The sequence below is a fragment of the Calypte anna genome, chromosome Z, assembly GCF_003957555.1.
Source record: "Calypte anna isolate BGI_N300 chromosome Z, bCalAnn1_v1.p, whole genome shotgun sequence".
Classification (NCBI taxonomy): domain Eukaryota; kingdom Metazoa; phylum Chordata; class Aves; order Apodiformes; family Trochilidae; genus Calypte; species Calypte anna.
In genome coordinates, this window is record NC_044274.1 from 30,989,987 (window position 1) to 31,005,355 (window position 15,369).

The 15,369-nt window shown below is 43.9% G+C and overlaps 1 protein-coding gene across 1 annotated transcript; it reads right to left on the reverse strand.

Annotated features, from left to right (window-relative positions):
* Positions 1-1,725: 1,725 nt before the first annotated feature.
* Positions 1,726-4,778, reverse strand: CKS2 (CDC28 protein kinase regulatory subunit 2). Its single transcript, XM_008505803.2, has 3 exons — positions 4,641-4,778; positions 3,359-3,486; positions 1,726-2,157 (listed from the first exon to the last, which is right to left on the reverse strand). The coding sequence occupies exons 1-3, from the start codon at positions 4,697-4,699 to the stop codon at positions 2,105-2,107; spliced, it is 240 nt and encodes a 79-aa protein (XP_008504025.1). The 5' UTR covers positions 4,700-4,778; the 3' UTR covers positions 1,726-2,104.
* Positions 4,779-15,369: the final 10,591 nt, after the last annotated feature.

Here is a 15,369-nt window from a genome sequence, read left to right on the forward strand (position 1 = left end):
TCCCGCCCCCGCAGCCCGGGTAAGCGGCGGAAGCGCCGCCCAAAGACGGACAGGGCGCTTGCGGAGTTGGGGGGGAACGGGCGAGCTCGGCCACCGTGTGCCCCTGCCCAGCAGCTGGGGAACAGGTAGAGGCAGCGTAGGGGTCTCGATCCTGTCTGAGGCGTCCTACCGGCACGCGCAGCTGAAATCTGTGCCCCCCAGTCCCTTTTCCTGGGGCCAGAGGGAGACACAGGGGAGAATAATTCCGGACCATCACTGGCAGGGGGACATCAAAGAGACCATCGTGGACTCTGGTGCTAAAGCCCTCGAGAAAAGTACAGCATAAGCACCAGTCAACAAGATTCTTACTGCTGTTTCTTCCAATTAAGGTGCCCGCAGGACTCTGTAGTCTTGCTCTTCAGCACCGAGAGCCTATTACACACCGTTTGACCACCGGAGACACGGGCGTTTAGGAGGAAAAACCAGAGGGTTGTTTTCCTCACTAAACTTGGCAGGTTACTTACCTTTGTCCATTGTAGCAACCTTAATGCCGTGCACACATGACACAGGGCGAGCGTGCACTTGCCAGTTAAGTGCAGATGTTCCCACTTTCACTGCCCTTCAGAATCCCACACAGATGTAACGCTAGCTTGGATTATAAATTAAAGATACCACCAGCAGTACTATGCGCTTATTTGAACACCAAATACACTGAATCAACTCTTTAAAATCTGATTTTACGGCTACTTGTATAGGGTCCCAAGATGCCAGTGATCAATTTGATAAAATTTGTAACTGAGATTCGCTCCATGCAGGAGCAAACCTTCATTGGCACACACAGCACACTAAAAATGGACTAATCACTCACTGTATTAACCCTGACCTTTTACATGGTAAAGACATAGAATTCATACTATCCTAAAGCCAGCAGCTGCTTTTGCCAGATGAAAAGCACCCTTTACTTTGGCAATGCGTCTAAACCACTACTGCCTACAAGTACAAACTAACTTCCCAGAATAAAACAGGACACAAAACAGAAAGTACAGATTAAAACACAGACACACACACACACAAAAACAACCCACAGTTTATGGCAAATGGCTAAACTGGCACTACTATAAATAAATCAAGCACTTAACACCTTTTGAAAATTTTTTATCAAGTCATCATCGAATATTCCGAGTTGGAAGGGACCCACAAGGACCAAGTTCAACTCCTGACTTCACAAAAGGAAATCTCAAAGTTAAAACTGTATCTCCAGGTGTGCTCATTACGCTTGGGGCCATGATCACTTCCCAGGGAGCCTGTTCCAATGCTTGATCACTCTCAGTGAACGTTTTTTACCTATCCAATCTGAACTTCCCCTAATATAGTGTTAAGTTTTTCCCTTCCACCCTGTCACCCACACCTAATGTTGGTTGGATGTAGAAGCAGGACCAGTAATCATTGCAGAACAATTCAGCTCATGAAAACCTACATCAGAGACATAATTTTAGCATGCCAGAAGCCAGAGTATTACCCACCACTGCCAGCTTTCTTCTTAGGCTGCCTGCAGTTCCCTATTTAAATTGGCATTAGGAACTTTGGCCTGTAGGGCAAAATAATTCTTGGAGAGAAAAAAAAGATGCACTAAGTTCTTTTTTTTTTTCCCCCTGAAATGGGTAATCTTAAACATGCTAAACCATGAATATTTGGTTTGTCGGGTGAATTAAAACTCTAGACAACCAGGCTTTATAAATCCTTAAAACCAGTTTATTTCCTTATGCCTACTATTGAACAGGTGACCTACTGGATTTGAACAAGCTACACATCAGCAGAAAAGCAGAGTGCAAAAGTTATTGAACAGAGGTAACAAGGGATCATCTAATCAGAGCATGGAATATGTAAACTTTAAGAAACAAAATCCATTGAAAAGACAGGCACTTATATTCATCACTCTTTGAACACCATAGCAGCCTATCTGCAATTGTATTTGACTGAGCTTTGTTGCTGTGAATAATACAGCTCATGCACAGGTTTGGATGTATGTTTTGTACATCTTAAAGTATTCACTGAATACTACCAAGATATATACACTCATATACATAGTTCCAGAAGATTTGGGAGATAATTTATAGACAGTAGCTCATTTCTGTTCATCTTTTGGAAGAGGTCTTCTGAAGAGAAGAATATGTGGTTCTGTGGAAACAAAATTGAACATGTGTCAGCTTCACACAGGTCTTGATTACAGTGATTTCTTTCATTTAAGATGTCTTGAACACTGAAGTTAAAGCTTGATGTCATACGAACAGATTAATAAGTCCACAAGTACATCTTGTGTAGTATTAGTTAATATTAGTGTAGTATTACAGACCAACTTTGCAAGTAACTAACAACATTTAAACAGGTGCTTTGGAAGGCTTTCCATTGAATGTCGGCAGTATCATAAGATACTTAAAGGAAGGAAAAACTGGGAAATATAGAGTATTTTTAGTTAGTATCAATACTAACTCCATCTCTCTAAAGTAGGCTATTTGATGAGTTTTGTTGCTATAACTTACACTAACCAAGTTGCTGGTGCTGTCCTGGTTAGGTAAAGCTGCTTTAGTTAATACAGCCAGCTCCCATCATTACTGATCAGACTGAATTGTAAACTCCTCTTAACAAGCCTGAATTATCAAAGACACCAAGGTAAGTGAAATTCTAAAAGGTTACACTAATTTCTTCACCTGGTTCTTCAGAAACTGGGAACTCCATGATGCTGTCACAACTCACCTGTCACCAGTTAGTCACGTTCATCAATGGTACCTTATCTTGAATGCCTTTTTTCAGCACATCAGTATGAGTTTTTAGGGCTTCACATCCAATCAGTGGAAAGACTGGTTTTAAGTGCTACTTGTGGTAGGTTTGTAACTGGAGCTCAAACTATATTTGTAGATTTTTTTAGTGCATTAATATAGGACCTTGTCCACCTTATTTAGTCTTTTTTTACAAGAAGTGGATGTGTCAGCTTTATGATTTAAAAGTACACTGCTACATTAAGCTTGCGTCAGTAACTGAGATACTAACATTATTCAAGAGCTCCCAAGAAGCTTACTCATATAGGCAGAGCTAGGAAGTTTCCAGTGTGACTTGTTTTATCTACTGATAAGACTACAGGGTAGCATTTTGCGGCCCTGGGAGGAAGATGTGACACAGGCTGTTCTGTTCCCTTTGTTGATAAATGGCTACAATAGCAAGGAGATAAAGAGGACCCTAAACATTCGGTAGTGAATTCCAGCTGGATTCTGTATCAAGAGCAGTTAGGCACTACACACCAGCAAAGCACCATGCAAATGGTGCTCAGCTTTTATGAAGTGTTATGAATTTTATTAATCTAAGTCTGTTCAGATATGCTTACCTGGCTCATGGATCATGTAGTGAACCCAGCCAAGACTTTGCTGAACACCAAGTCGTCTCCACTCCTCTTCAGACATTAGATGGGATTTTGGCACTTGCTTTGAAAGTTCTCTTGGCAGCATCACATGTCTGGAGAGGTATAATTATTAAACACAATACATACACCAATATCTGTGAACATGAGCACACTTGCACTGAAATATAGTAAGCAAGTTCAGTGATGAATACAAGCATTCCCTACAGAGAAGCATAGGGTGCTTAAAGATACTATTGATTCGATCATGAAGCACCTGCCTCAGAGTCCAGTTTTAAAATCACCTTGTCTGCTTAACATTACATAGGTAATGCAACTGTATATTGAAAGCTAAATTACTTCCTAGAGAGATTAATTCTCCTGCATGCTCAGAGCCTGATCCCCTTGAGGAGAAACAGTTTACTCCCCATGTTTGCAATTATCTCTTAATGCAAAACAAAGTATACCGTCTTGCTTTTGAGACTGGAAGAGTCACTGGAGAGCAACACTTACATCTCCACACAAAAAGCAAGCTTAAAGGGATGAACTTCAAGAGTGTCGGTTATAATTCAAAACTGGTGCTACAGCATAGCTTTGAAAACTAGCAGAAAGAGCATGGTCTCGAAGATTTCATAAACTACAGTTAATAGTAGTTTGTTTTGATGTATCCTTACGAACTGCCTTTAAAAGACACTCAGAGCTCGAACTGAGACGGCATATGACGTTCCTTTAAAGCTGCGCGGCCCAGCTCCTCCCGTCAGCGAGGCGAGCGAGGCGCCAGCTCCCCCCCAACCCCCGGCACGGCCCCAAGCCCTTCCGCCCGCCACAGCCGCCGCCTCGCGCCAGCCGCGTCAGCGCCACCAGCGGTGCGTGTGGGGCTGTCCGCTGCGCAGGCCTCCTCAGAGGGGCCCGAGCGCTCCCCCAGCCCACCTCAGCAGCACCCGCTTCGCCACACGCCTCCTTCCACCGCCACGGGCTGAGGCCGCCTGCTTACCGAACGGTCGCCCTACAGAGGCCAGCCGAGACCGTCAGCCGACTCACCCGCTCCTTCCCCTTAGCTGGTCCCCGAAAGCTACGCAAAAACATGCCCTCTCCCCCTGACCTGCAGCCCCATGGAAGGCAAAGCCACGCTCCCCGCTGCCGCCAGCGGGTCTTATTCCCCGACATCTCCTAAATCCCAGGAGAGTCGCCGAGCGACCTCGAAAAGAGTAGCAGGAAACGCTTCCTTTATCCCTTCAGCCGCCCCTCCCGCGCTCTCCCAGATTCGTACCGGTATTCGTACTGCTCGTCAAAGTACTTATCAGAGTAGTAGATCTGCTTGTGGGCCATGGCTAGAGGCAGAAGGAACAACGACGGGGCGAGACCGAACCAGACGCTCCCGCAGCCGCCACAGGAGAGTAACCGCCCGCTGCCGAGCCTCGCTCCGTTTGAATCTCAGAGCTCAACTCTTATTGGCGCTGCCGGCACAGCCAATAGCGTGCCGCGCAGCCACGACGCGACGGCAGCCACGTGACTCAACCTCTCCCCTTCCCACCGATCCCCGGAAGCTGCTGGGGGGCATTACGTCAGGGGGGACGGTTGGGAGAGCAGCGGGGCAGGACGAAGTAGGGAGGGGGCGGACGCTGATAGGCGGGCGCTGAGGCTCCGGAGCGCGGTGATTGGCCAGCCGCGGGCAGGGCCCCGCATTCCAGCAGTTTCTGGGCTGAACGGAGGGGGTGAGGCGGTTGCGGTCGTTGCTTGGCTCAGCTTCTGCGGCGTCAGGCGGGAGCACTGTCGGTTGCTCACTGCGTTGCTGGTGCCGGGAGCGTTCTGATAAGGGGGCTTCAGAGCAATTAATAAAGGTGTGGTGTAAACTAGTAAAATAGCACACGGTATAGGAGTGGCATTGGGTTAACAGTTTTTTACAAGGCATACCTTAATGTGCAGCTGCATCTAAGAGGACAGTAAAGTAGAAACGAGTAGGACTTTGCCGAGGAACTTCGCGGTATGCAAAGGCAGGCGGCTAAGATAAGTGCTGGTTTGAGCTACCTCTGTGAATAACGGGTCATGACCACTCAGCATTTTGAACCAACGGTCGAAAAGTTCACTGTGAGGAAGACTTGAAGCCTTCATCCCGAAGAGGCCTCCACATGACAACCTAGCGATAGTATACATGTGGAGATGGGTGGAGACTTATGTTAATAACTGAATAACCTTGCTTCTTGTATGCATATACATGCTTCTGTAATGCATATGTATAACTGAGTAATACACAGTTGCTTGCATCTAGCACCGTTTGTTCAGTGCTCTGTGAGGCTTGAGAGCAAGATTGAAGTTTACAAACTGAGCTAGCAAAGTAGCGCAGTAAAATGTTAAGTAGGTTGCCAGGATTTGGTAAAATGCATTGCAGTTCCTGGGGTAAAAATGTTATTTTTGGAATCAAGCTTTTTCAGTATGGAAATAATGAATTCTGCTATTATCCTAGGGACCTGTGGGCCTTCTTGGGTGTAGTTGCCCTGTGAGATGAGATGAGATGCTTGTGGGAATGTTGCCAGAAAGAGCAGTCTCACAGTTGCTTCTTCACATTTACTGCCTTCTATCCATGGAGGGCTGCTGTCTTCTCTCCTTGTTGGGCCTGTGTAGTAAAAAAAGATGTGTCTAATTTTATGCTTTCATTATACTACCAGAACCATAGGTATTCTCTGTGATCATGTAATACATATGTCTTGGAATCTGTTCTGATGGGAAGAAAAACCAATGTGAGGCACGTGTGCTGACATGTGGGTAGGGATAATTTCTTTTAGCAGCATTGGTTTGGCTTGTGCTGCAGCCTGATGTCTTAAATGCTGAAGTTTAAACCCATCTCATGACTTACAGCCACTGAGGGGAATGCTTATGATAATTTAGCAGTAATATTTTTCTCTTTACTGGGCTGCATCTTAGGGCATACTGAAACACATAATTTAATGACAAAATGAAGCCAGTTTTTTGGTACCGATACAGTTAAATGTGTGAAATACCTTTCATTAAAGATGGAATGAAGACATAAAGTTGGAAGGGGCCTCGAAAGATCAAGCCCAGCCCCCCTGACAGAGCTGGGTTACTTACAAGAGATCACATAGAAATGCATCCAGGCAGGTTTTGAATATCTCCAGAGAAGGAGACTCCACAACCTCCCTGGGCAGCCTGTGCCAGTGCCCTGTCACCCGCACAGTAAAAAAATTTCTCCTCGTGTTTATATGGAACCTCCTGTGCTCAAGCTTATATCCTTTGCCTCTTGTCCTGTCATTAGCCATAACAGAGAAGAACCTGGCTCCATCCTCCTGGCTCTCTACTTTTATGTATTTAAAAACATTAATGAGGTCACCCCTGATTCTCCAAGCTGAAGAGAAAACGGTGGTAAAAAATATTTTCAATGCTTTTTGACAGAGAGGGAAGATGGAGTTTCCCATCTGGGGTGTTCTTAGCAATTTCTGATTACAATTCTCTGCAGTTTTTTCTGTTCAGTTCTATGAGATATTTGAAAAAAATAAGACACATCTACCTTAACTGCAGTAATGTTCTTAAGCATGTCCATATAAAACCCTGTCCTGCCCATGGACACACTTTGTCTGACCCTTCAGTTGTCACCTGCTTGGCATGGGAGACCCTCCTGGAGCCATATGCCACTGTCAGCAGAGCTCGCAACCTCACAAGGGCGTGCAAGCTCCTCCCCCATGACAAGGGGGTGCCCTTGGAGAGTATTTATGCCCCAACCCTCCAAGCTGACTGTGCAGAAAAAGTCAAATACTACACTGGCCTGTGCTGCCTCACACAAAAGCAGCCTCACCCTCACCTCTTATCACTGCAGGTGATAAGATCATAATCCATGGTGACTTCAATGCCAGAGTAGGAAGGAACTATGAAGCCTGGAAAGGAGTACCAGGCAAGCATGGTGTTGGAAACTGAAATGACAGTGGAAGTCTCCTGCAAGAGTTTTGTGCTGATCAGCAGCTCACCGTCACCAACACTATCTTCCAACAGAAAGACAGACTGAAGGCAACCTGGATGCATCCTCCATCCAAACACTGGCACCTCACTGACTATGTCTTAGTGTGCCAGAGAAATGTTGGCGATGTCCGTCATACCTGAGCGATGCCTCATGCAGAATGTCATACAGACCACCTCCTTGTGTGATGTGAACTTACCCTCTACTTTAATCCCAAACCTAAGAGGGGTGGCATCCCAAGGAGGAGGCTCACAGGTAATGATTTCCAAAAAGATAAAGACATTCCAGGTAAACCTTCAAGCTAGACTTTTAGATCATCCCTCTCCTAAAGTGCCTTGGCAACACATTAAAAATAGCATCCTGCAGTCCTCTGAAGAATCTCTAGGGTTATCCTCAAAAAACCCCAAATATTAGTTTGATGAAAAAATCCAAGAGATCCAAGAATTGTTGACAAAGAAGAGAACCACTCACCAAGCACACCTTGCTCAGCCATCTTGCCATGTAAGAAAAGCAGCCTTTTTTCTTGCATGCAGTAAGCTCCAACAGAAACTTTGAGACATTCAGAACAACTGGTGGATCAACTTAGCAGAAAAAACTGAACTATGCACAGTTATGGGTGACCACAGAGAGCTCAATGAAGCGCTGAAAGCAGTGTATGGACCCACACACCAGGTCCAAAGCCCCCTACTCAGTGCAGATGGCCAAATGCTTCTGACAGATAAAACCTCCACCCTGAACTCTATTCAGTGCCAGCCATGTAGTCCAAGGCTCAGCAATTCAGAAGACTCTGGAGCAATAAACACCTGAAGAAAAGTACAAAGATCAGTGTCTACAGAGCCACTGTACTGTCTGCTCTTTTATATGGGTCTGCATCATGGATCATCTACTTCCACCACCTGTGACTCCTTTAACGCTTCCATCAGTGCTGCCTCCGTACAATCCTGAACATCCACTGGACTGACTGCATGACCAATGTTCCTGTCCTTGAACAGGCAGGGGTCACCAGTATTGAGGCCATGATACTGAGGACACATCTGTGCTGGGCAGGGCACATCTCCAGGATGGAGGATCACCCCCTCCCTAAGATTGTGCTCTGTGGTGAACTTGCCACTGGCTGCCGCAACAGAGGAGCCCCGAAGAGGAGACACAAGGACTCCCTGAAACAATCCCTCAGCTTTGGCCATACTGACTGCCATCACTCTGGCCTCCCATCAGAAGACATGGAGACACCATCCATAATGCTGCTGCCTCCTTTGAAAGCACACGTAGAATCAGCCTCAAGGAGAAAAGACAGCGTGGAAAGAACCGTGCCTTGGCTGTCCCCTCACAGGAGACTTTCTGCTGTGCTTTTTGCAGCCACATTGCCTGTCCTGCTTTGACCTCATCAGCCATCAGTGTGCTTGCAGCAAGCGTGGGGAGAGCCCTTCTTAAAGCTTTGTTCGTGAAGCCAAGCCATGAGTTATAAAACCCTAATGCTGGATACTGGAATGTATTTTCCTGAATAGAACAGCAAGATCACTGTCAGGGAACCCTTTGTACTTTCTTTATGAGTCAGATACACAGTCAATAATTTGCAATTAATTTGAGTGGGAATCACATTCACAACGTATTATGATTAATGGTTATCTGTGCTTGTATATTTTTTATGTTTCCTATGGAAACAAGGCTTAAACAATTGTATGCTTGCTCAGTTTTGATCCTCAATTACTTCTTGAACCTCTTGTCATGGTTTAGGCCCCGCTGGTATCAACCAGGCCTCCACTTGCTCACCGTCACCCCATTTGTGGGACAGGGAGGAGAAAATCCACCTTAAGGGTCATTAATTGAGACAAAGAGTCCATGAAAGAGCTACAGGAAAGCTGGAGAGGGGCTTTTCACCAGAGAGAGTAGTGATAGGACAAGGGGTAATGGTTTTAAACTGAAAGGGGGTAGATTTAGGTTAGATATTAGGAAAACTTTCTTCATCATGAGAGTGGCAGGATACTGGAAGAAGTTGCCTAGAGAAGTTGTTGATGCCCTTCCCAGGAAGTGTTTAAGGTTCAGGTTGGATGAGGCTTTGTGACCTATTATGATTCTCTCTTAGGTTTGCATTCCCCAATTACATTTACAGGCAAAAACCAGACAGGTTCGTATTGGGAGGAAAGAAAATCTAATTTAATCTTTGAGGAGAAAATGAAAAATAGGCCAGATCTTAAAACCTTCCCCACCACACCTCTCTTCTTTCCAGGCCTTAATTTGCTTCACTGCTGCCTCCCCCTCAGTAGCATAGGGGAAAGAGGAGTTGGGGTTTAGGGTCAGCTCCCCATATGGTGTTTCTGCCGCTCCTCCCTCCTCAGGGGGAGGACTCCTCACATTCTTCTCCTGCTCCAACGCAGGGTCCCTCTCATGGCAAAGAGTCCTTCAGGAACCCCTCCAACATGTGGAACCACCTCCCACAGGTGCAGTCCCTCAGGAACTGCTCCAGCCTGGGCTGCTCACAGAGTCATGGCTGCTTCAGGAGCAGTCACCTCCTCTGCCATGGGGTCCTCCATGGCTACAGATCCACTCTGCCTCTCTGTGATCCTGTGCAGGCTGACACTTCACATTTACTCACTTGTGGCACTTTAGGGGCAACAAATCCACATTTACCCCATCATGGTCCTTCAAGGACTGCTTTATCATGCTTCTTCAGGGACTGCTCCACTGTGCTTCTGAAGCCGAAAAAGGCCAAACAAAACTGTTTAGAGACAGAGTTTGAGTCTTTAAACAGCAAAGGTATTTATTTTCGGATCCGGGGAACCCCCCAGCTTGCGCCGGACAGAGAGTTCCAAAGGGTTAAGGGAAAAGGGGTTAGGGTATTTATACAGTAAAAGGGGGAGGTTACAACAATACTACATTCTTAGTTCTTGCTGACTTCATTAGGTTGTTACAAAGCAATATTGTTACAAGACCCCAGCCATAATTTCTTCTTATCCCTTGGTGATGATATCTTTATAGTCTTCTTGTGCGGATGTTCACATCCTTTAGTGTCCAGCTGGCCTTGGCAGTACCTTGCTTTTAGAACAAGACTTGTTTTAAGAAAAGAGTTACAGAAGAAAAGACTTACACTTTAATTATTTGCTAGCTAGAAATTAATCCCGTTAGGACCTTGTATTGGTTACATTGTTCTAGTAGAAAAATGACATGTCTCAGCTGCTTTGTATGGGAAAGTGAAATGTCTCGGCTGCTTTGTTAGCTTCTTTCTCAGTTTAACCCTGAATTATTAGTAGTTATGAACACAAATTCATTAGCATATATTACAAGTCTTAATTTTTCATTAAGTAATTCACATAAACAGTTTGGCCTGATCCACTCTCTTCTTCACTTCTCCATAGGCTTCTGCAGGAGGACAGCTGCCATCTCACCACAGACTCCAGGGAAATCTCTGCTACGGCAGAGATATAGATATATAGATATAAATCTATATCACCATGCCCACTAGAGCATGTCATGAAGTGCCTCATTTGCATTGTTTTTAAATACCTACAAGGATGGTGACTCTACCACTTCTCTGGACAGCCTGTTCCAGTGCTTGAATACTCTCTCAGTAAAGAAATTCTTTCTAATAAGGTCTAGACTAAACCAACTCTGGTGCAACTTCAGGCCATTTCATCTAGTTATATGATTCATTATTCAACAATCATGTCCCTTCTCCTGTTGGTCTCACTATTTCTGGTACAAGCCAGGATGCTATTGATGGCCAAGAAGGCCATCTGGACACACTGCTGGCTCATATTCATCTAGGTATTGACCAACACACCCCCCAGGTCCTTTTCTTCTGGGCAGCTTTCCAGCTTGTCCAAGCTGCTATCATTGCCTGGGGTTGTGACCAAAATGCAGGACTTACAGAACCTCGTATTACTGGCCTGGGCTCATTGATCCAGTCTATCAGAAGTACTCTGGTGGGGAGGCAGTGATGTAAGTAATCTCATGCCAGACTAGGCAGAAAGAAAAAACATATGAAAAAATACTTCAAATAGATGTCTCATTGGTAAATATTCTTCAGACTTTGATGTGCATTCCTTCTGAAACAGTAAAGCAAACAATTCAGGAAAGCCACAAGTTGGGAGAAAATGAGCCTTACTTAATTCTGATATTTAGTAAACTAACTCGTTACCTGACTGTGATCTTACTTTCTGGCTTTATGTGGTATTTGCCATGTATTTTACAGCCCCAGTAATCATCAGATCACTGATCCTACAGATTTATCTGGATACTTGTTTGTACAATATGAATAAAATTTGTCTTCACAGACTTATCTTCAAAATCAGTTAACCTCAATTTAGGTACTTAAATTTGTATTTATTGCTACTAAATTTGAAAAACTTTTCAGAAGCATGGAGTTGTAACTTTCTTCCAGCTAATGAATAGAATGGAATTTTTGTTGTTGTTTTTCAGTTCACACAAAAATGTGAACCAGGTCTTGGAGAAACCTGATGCTGTGCTATCTGTAAATAAGCTACTGTAAGTTTTGAAAATAATTTAGCTGCATAACTGAAAATTTCCATCTGAGACAGGATAAACTGACTTGAGAAGCAGAGCCAATTATGATGCAGTTTCCTTCCAGTACCTATTCTGGTTCAAGATCTGTGTTTTGTAGGTGTTCTGGAATAAAGTAGTCCAAAGTCATGCCAAGTGAGCACAGATTTCAGCACTGAGGGCAGAAATACAGAATGTCTGCAATCCACTCAGATCCTTTCAGAGATTTGAATCCAGAATTGATTTGTGTCATTGCATTGATTTCATTCTTTAACCTCTTTCTGTGGATTTTCCTGTGAAGGGAGTGATCAGAACATGATCTAAAGGCTGCAGGTTAGATCTGGAATCCACAGCTCAGATCTGAAAAGGAGCCACACTAAAGTATTCCCATATTAACAAAATAAAAAATGCTGCATATAGCAGATGGTGATCTCCATAGCAACAAATGCTCCTATAACAAATTCAGGATGATAGCATATAATGACTGGAGAATCAAGCACAAGAAGATGCTGCCAAATGAGGCACAATCTTGCCCAGATTTTTCCTGTAGGCTGTGCAATGTGGCAATATCTCACAGTGGAACAATGGCAAAAATCTGCAGTGGGATCTCAGAGTTCTTTAGTTATTGAATATTTTTGACACAGTGATTAAATAGTTTGAGTAAAGGTTACATTTAAACTTTAAAATGTCAGTTCTAGGCCTAAGAAAAGCTCTTTTTAGCCAAATGTATCTCTGCAGCTTTCTGTAATGGATGCCTTCTCTAATATAAGAGTTGAAGAAGTTTGAGATGACACATTCCCAGATTACACTAGATGTTAAGGACTACTCTTAAGGGACTTTTTTGCAAATAACAGGCCCAGGTGGATTTTTTTTGTTGTTCATTAGTTTTCCAGTCATGGATTACACTAGATTACACTAGATGCTAAGGACTACTGTTGAGGGATTTCTTTGCAAATAACAGGCCCAGGTGGATTTTTTTTTCATTAGTTTTCCAGTCATGGAAGGTAGGAGATAAATATCATAGCGTAAACAAAACCAACCAGTGTTCCCAGCCCTTTACCATAAAAATGTAAAAATCATCCTGTCAGGGAGCAAGGAGGAGCCACTTTGAGGAGCCACTCTCACATCCCTTCGTTGCTCTGTGTGTGACGCAGAAGCCTCATCAGTAAGTCAGGCCCAGAAGTGTGGCCTTATATTATTCTGTCTGCTTCTATGTGTACTATCCCAGAATTTTGCTAAGTCTGTTGCCTTACTTCAGGGAAACTGAATGTAACAGTTGTAACATAGATGGGAAGAAGATTCTATCTGGAAATAAAGTCAGAATCCTTCCTACTGCTCAGTCTAAAAAACATTCACGAAACTCACCTCTGCATTGCATTTACACCATTCTTGCTGTTCATGGGGTCATGTTGCAAATGTGATACAAAATTCTTCAGGTTACTTCACTTCTAAAATGAATGTATACTGAAAATGTGCACAGTTTGAAACCTTATTTTCTGTCTGTATCCCTTTATCGAATGAAAGGAATTACCTCTGCCTTAAACGGTTCCAGTTAGAGTAACATAGGAGAGCATGCTTTTTTTCTGTTATCCTAGGATAGCAGTTGTCCTTGACTGAAGTCTCCTTGGCCATACTTGAATCATACATCATTACATATATGCATATATAGACTATTAAAAAAAAAAAAAGTTCAGAAATCATGGAAGAAGAACACAAGCAAACTGATTCAGAAGTCTTTACAGGTGTTAATGCCTTTTCATGTTTTTAGCACCACATCAGCAGTGTTGTCATGGAAACTGAAGCAGGTTCTGTTTTGCCATCTTGTTGGTGTGCTAGAAATATGTTTTTCCCTTCCTATACATTAACCATTCTTAAAGGCTTGGTTGAGAGTCAACTGAAATCAGTGAAAACTTTTCAGTTATCTCAGCAGCTCTTGGACTTGGGTGTAAGTAATCGGTAGAATGACAGCAAATGTTCTGTTTTATAATGGTTGTCAGATATTTTTTATGTGTTATTCCACTGCTGAAAATTAGATGCATGTTACAAGATTTATCTAATGCTGGAAAACACTAGAAACTGCATGTTTCTGTTGGCTTAATCTGGTAGTGCACCTCCTGTATCTTGCTTCTCTTTCCTCTGTAACTCCTATCATGCCTGTGAGACAGGCCTACAGACTCAAAATATTAAGTATTGGGGCTACCTCTTTTGAAACACGTTTTTTTTAAACTTTTATTTTGGGCCATAATCTTTTCATCAGACGTCCAAAATGTGGACTGACAGCAGAATTGGAAATAGTTATCTTTCACTGCTATATCTTCTGATACTTTCAGCTCAGTACAGGTGTTCCCCCTCTGTGTGGAGCTGGCTGCAGGGACCAGGACCAGCCCCTCACTGCTGGTGTCAGTGGTGGGAGGCTCCCAGGTAGTGCCATGCCAGGGTTGACCCCAGACTGCAAGAGCTGCTTGAAGCTGGATCTGACCCAAGCGACAATCCCACCCGTGTCACAGGCACGCCTGTGCCTGGCCGATGACCTTGGACCTGCTGTCTCTACTGTCACAGTGGGCTCACAGCATCACTTCCTTTAGGGGCACTTTTCCTGACACCGAATTTTTTCAGTTGTATCTTAAAACTGTCATGTCTGTAATAGAGACAATGTCTATTTTCATACATATGGATGTAATTTGTTTGTCATTTACTGTAAATTCAAACCCTAATACTATGTGCCAGCCTACAAAAGAAGACAGTGGGATTTCAATCTCTGCTCTCCCCCAGACTCTTTCTCCAACTCATCTTCCCCTCTGTGATGCTGGTATTGCCTGACTTTGGGGGGCAACACTGCAGTTCCAGACTCACGCACCAGTCCTGCTCATCCTACCTGCTGTACAGCACAGAGCTGGAGTCTGTGTGACTCCCCCCATCATCAGCCTCAGGCCAGAGGTTGTATGATGCATTGTGTCTCAAAATATTGCTGGTTGATGAGTCTTCATGGGTTCTCTCTTATTTTCTTTTGCAGAATTCCCTAAACTTACTGCTGGCTGTGCTGATATTAATCTCAGACGAAACAGTAAACTCTAGCTTAATTTTTTGTGAAGACAGAAAAATGTTAATTTATCATCTCTTTATGTGAGTTTTGAAATTGTTTGGTAAAGTAGTGACTGAAGTGCAAGTGTTTAGCAGGGTGAGGAGTGGGGATGTGTAATCTTGATTCACACTTTTAAGTGAATGTGCTCAGTGGCAGTGTACTCGCATTTGTGTGCCTGTCATGATGCAGCCTGGGTGCTCCAGCTCTGTACTACACAGACCAAAGACTGGCCAAAGTGTGCCACAATTTTATTTCCTGTGGAAACTACAGTGGGTGGTAGAAAGGGCTTGCAGTCACATCTTTATTGAACTGCAAGACACAGTTGCCATAAGTATCCAAACCTGGTCATAGCTTCCCCTTTCAGCTTAGATGGCTTGCCTTACAATTTTGGATATTAAGATCATTGCTAGGTCTTTGGTTGGTGTAGTTTTCCAGTGGATTGTAACTTCATTA

Excerpts from the sequence above, each read along its gene's own strand:
- CKS2 (XM_008505803.2), bottom strand. The coding sequence starts at position 4,699 with ATGGCCCACAAGCAGATCTACTACTCTGATAAGTACTTTGACGAGCAG. Across the intron at positions 3,487-4,640 it reads GACGAGCAGTACGAATACCG|ACATGTGATGCTGCCAAGAG; the intron begins GTACGAATCTGG and ends ATACCTCTCCAG. Across the intron at positions 2,158-3,358 it reads CTACATGATCCATGAGCCAG|AACCACATATTCTTCTCTTC; the intron begins GTAAGCATATCT and ends TTGTTTCCACAG.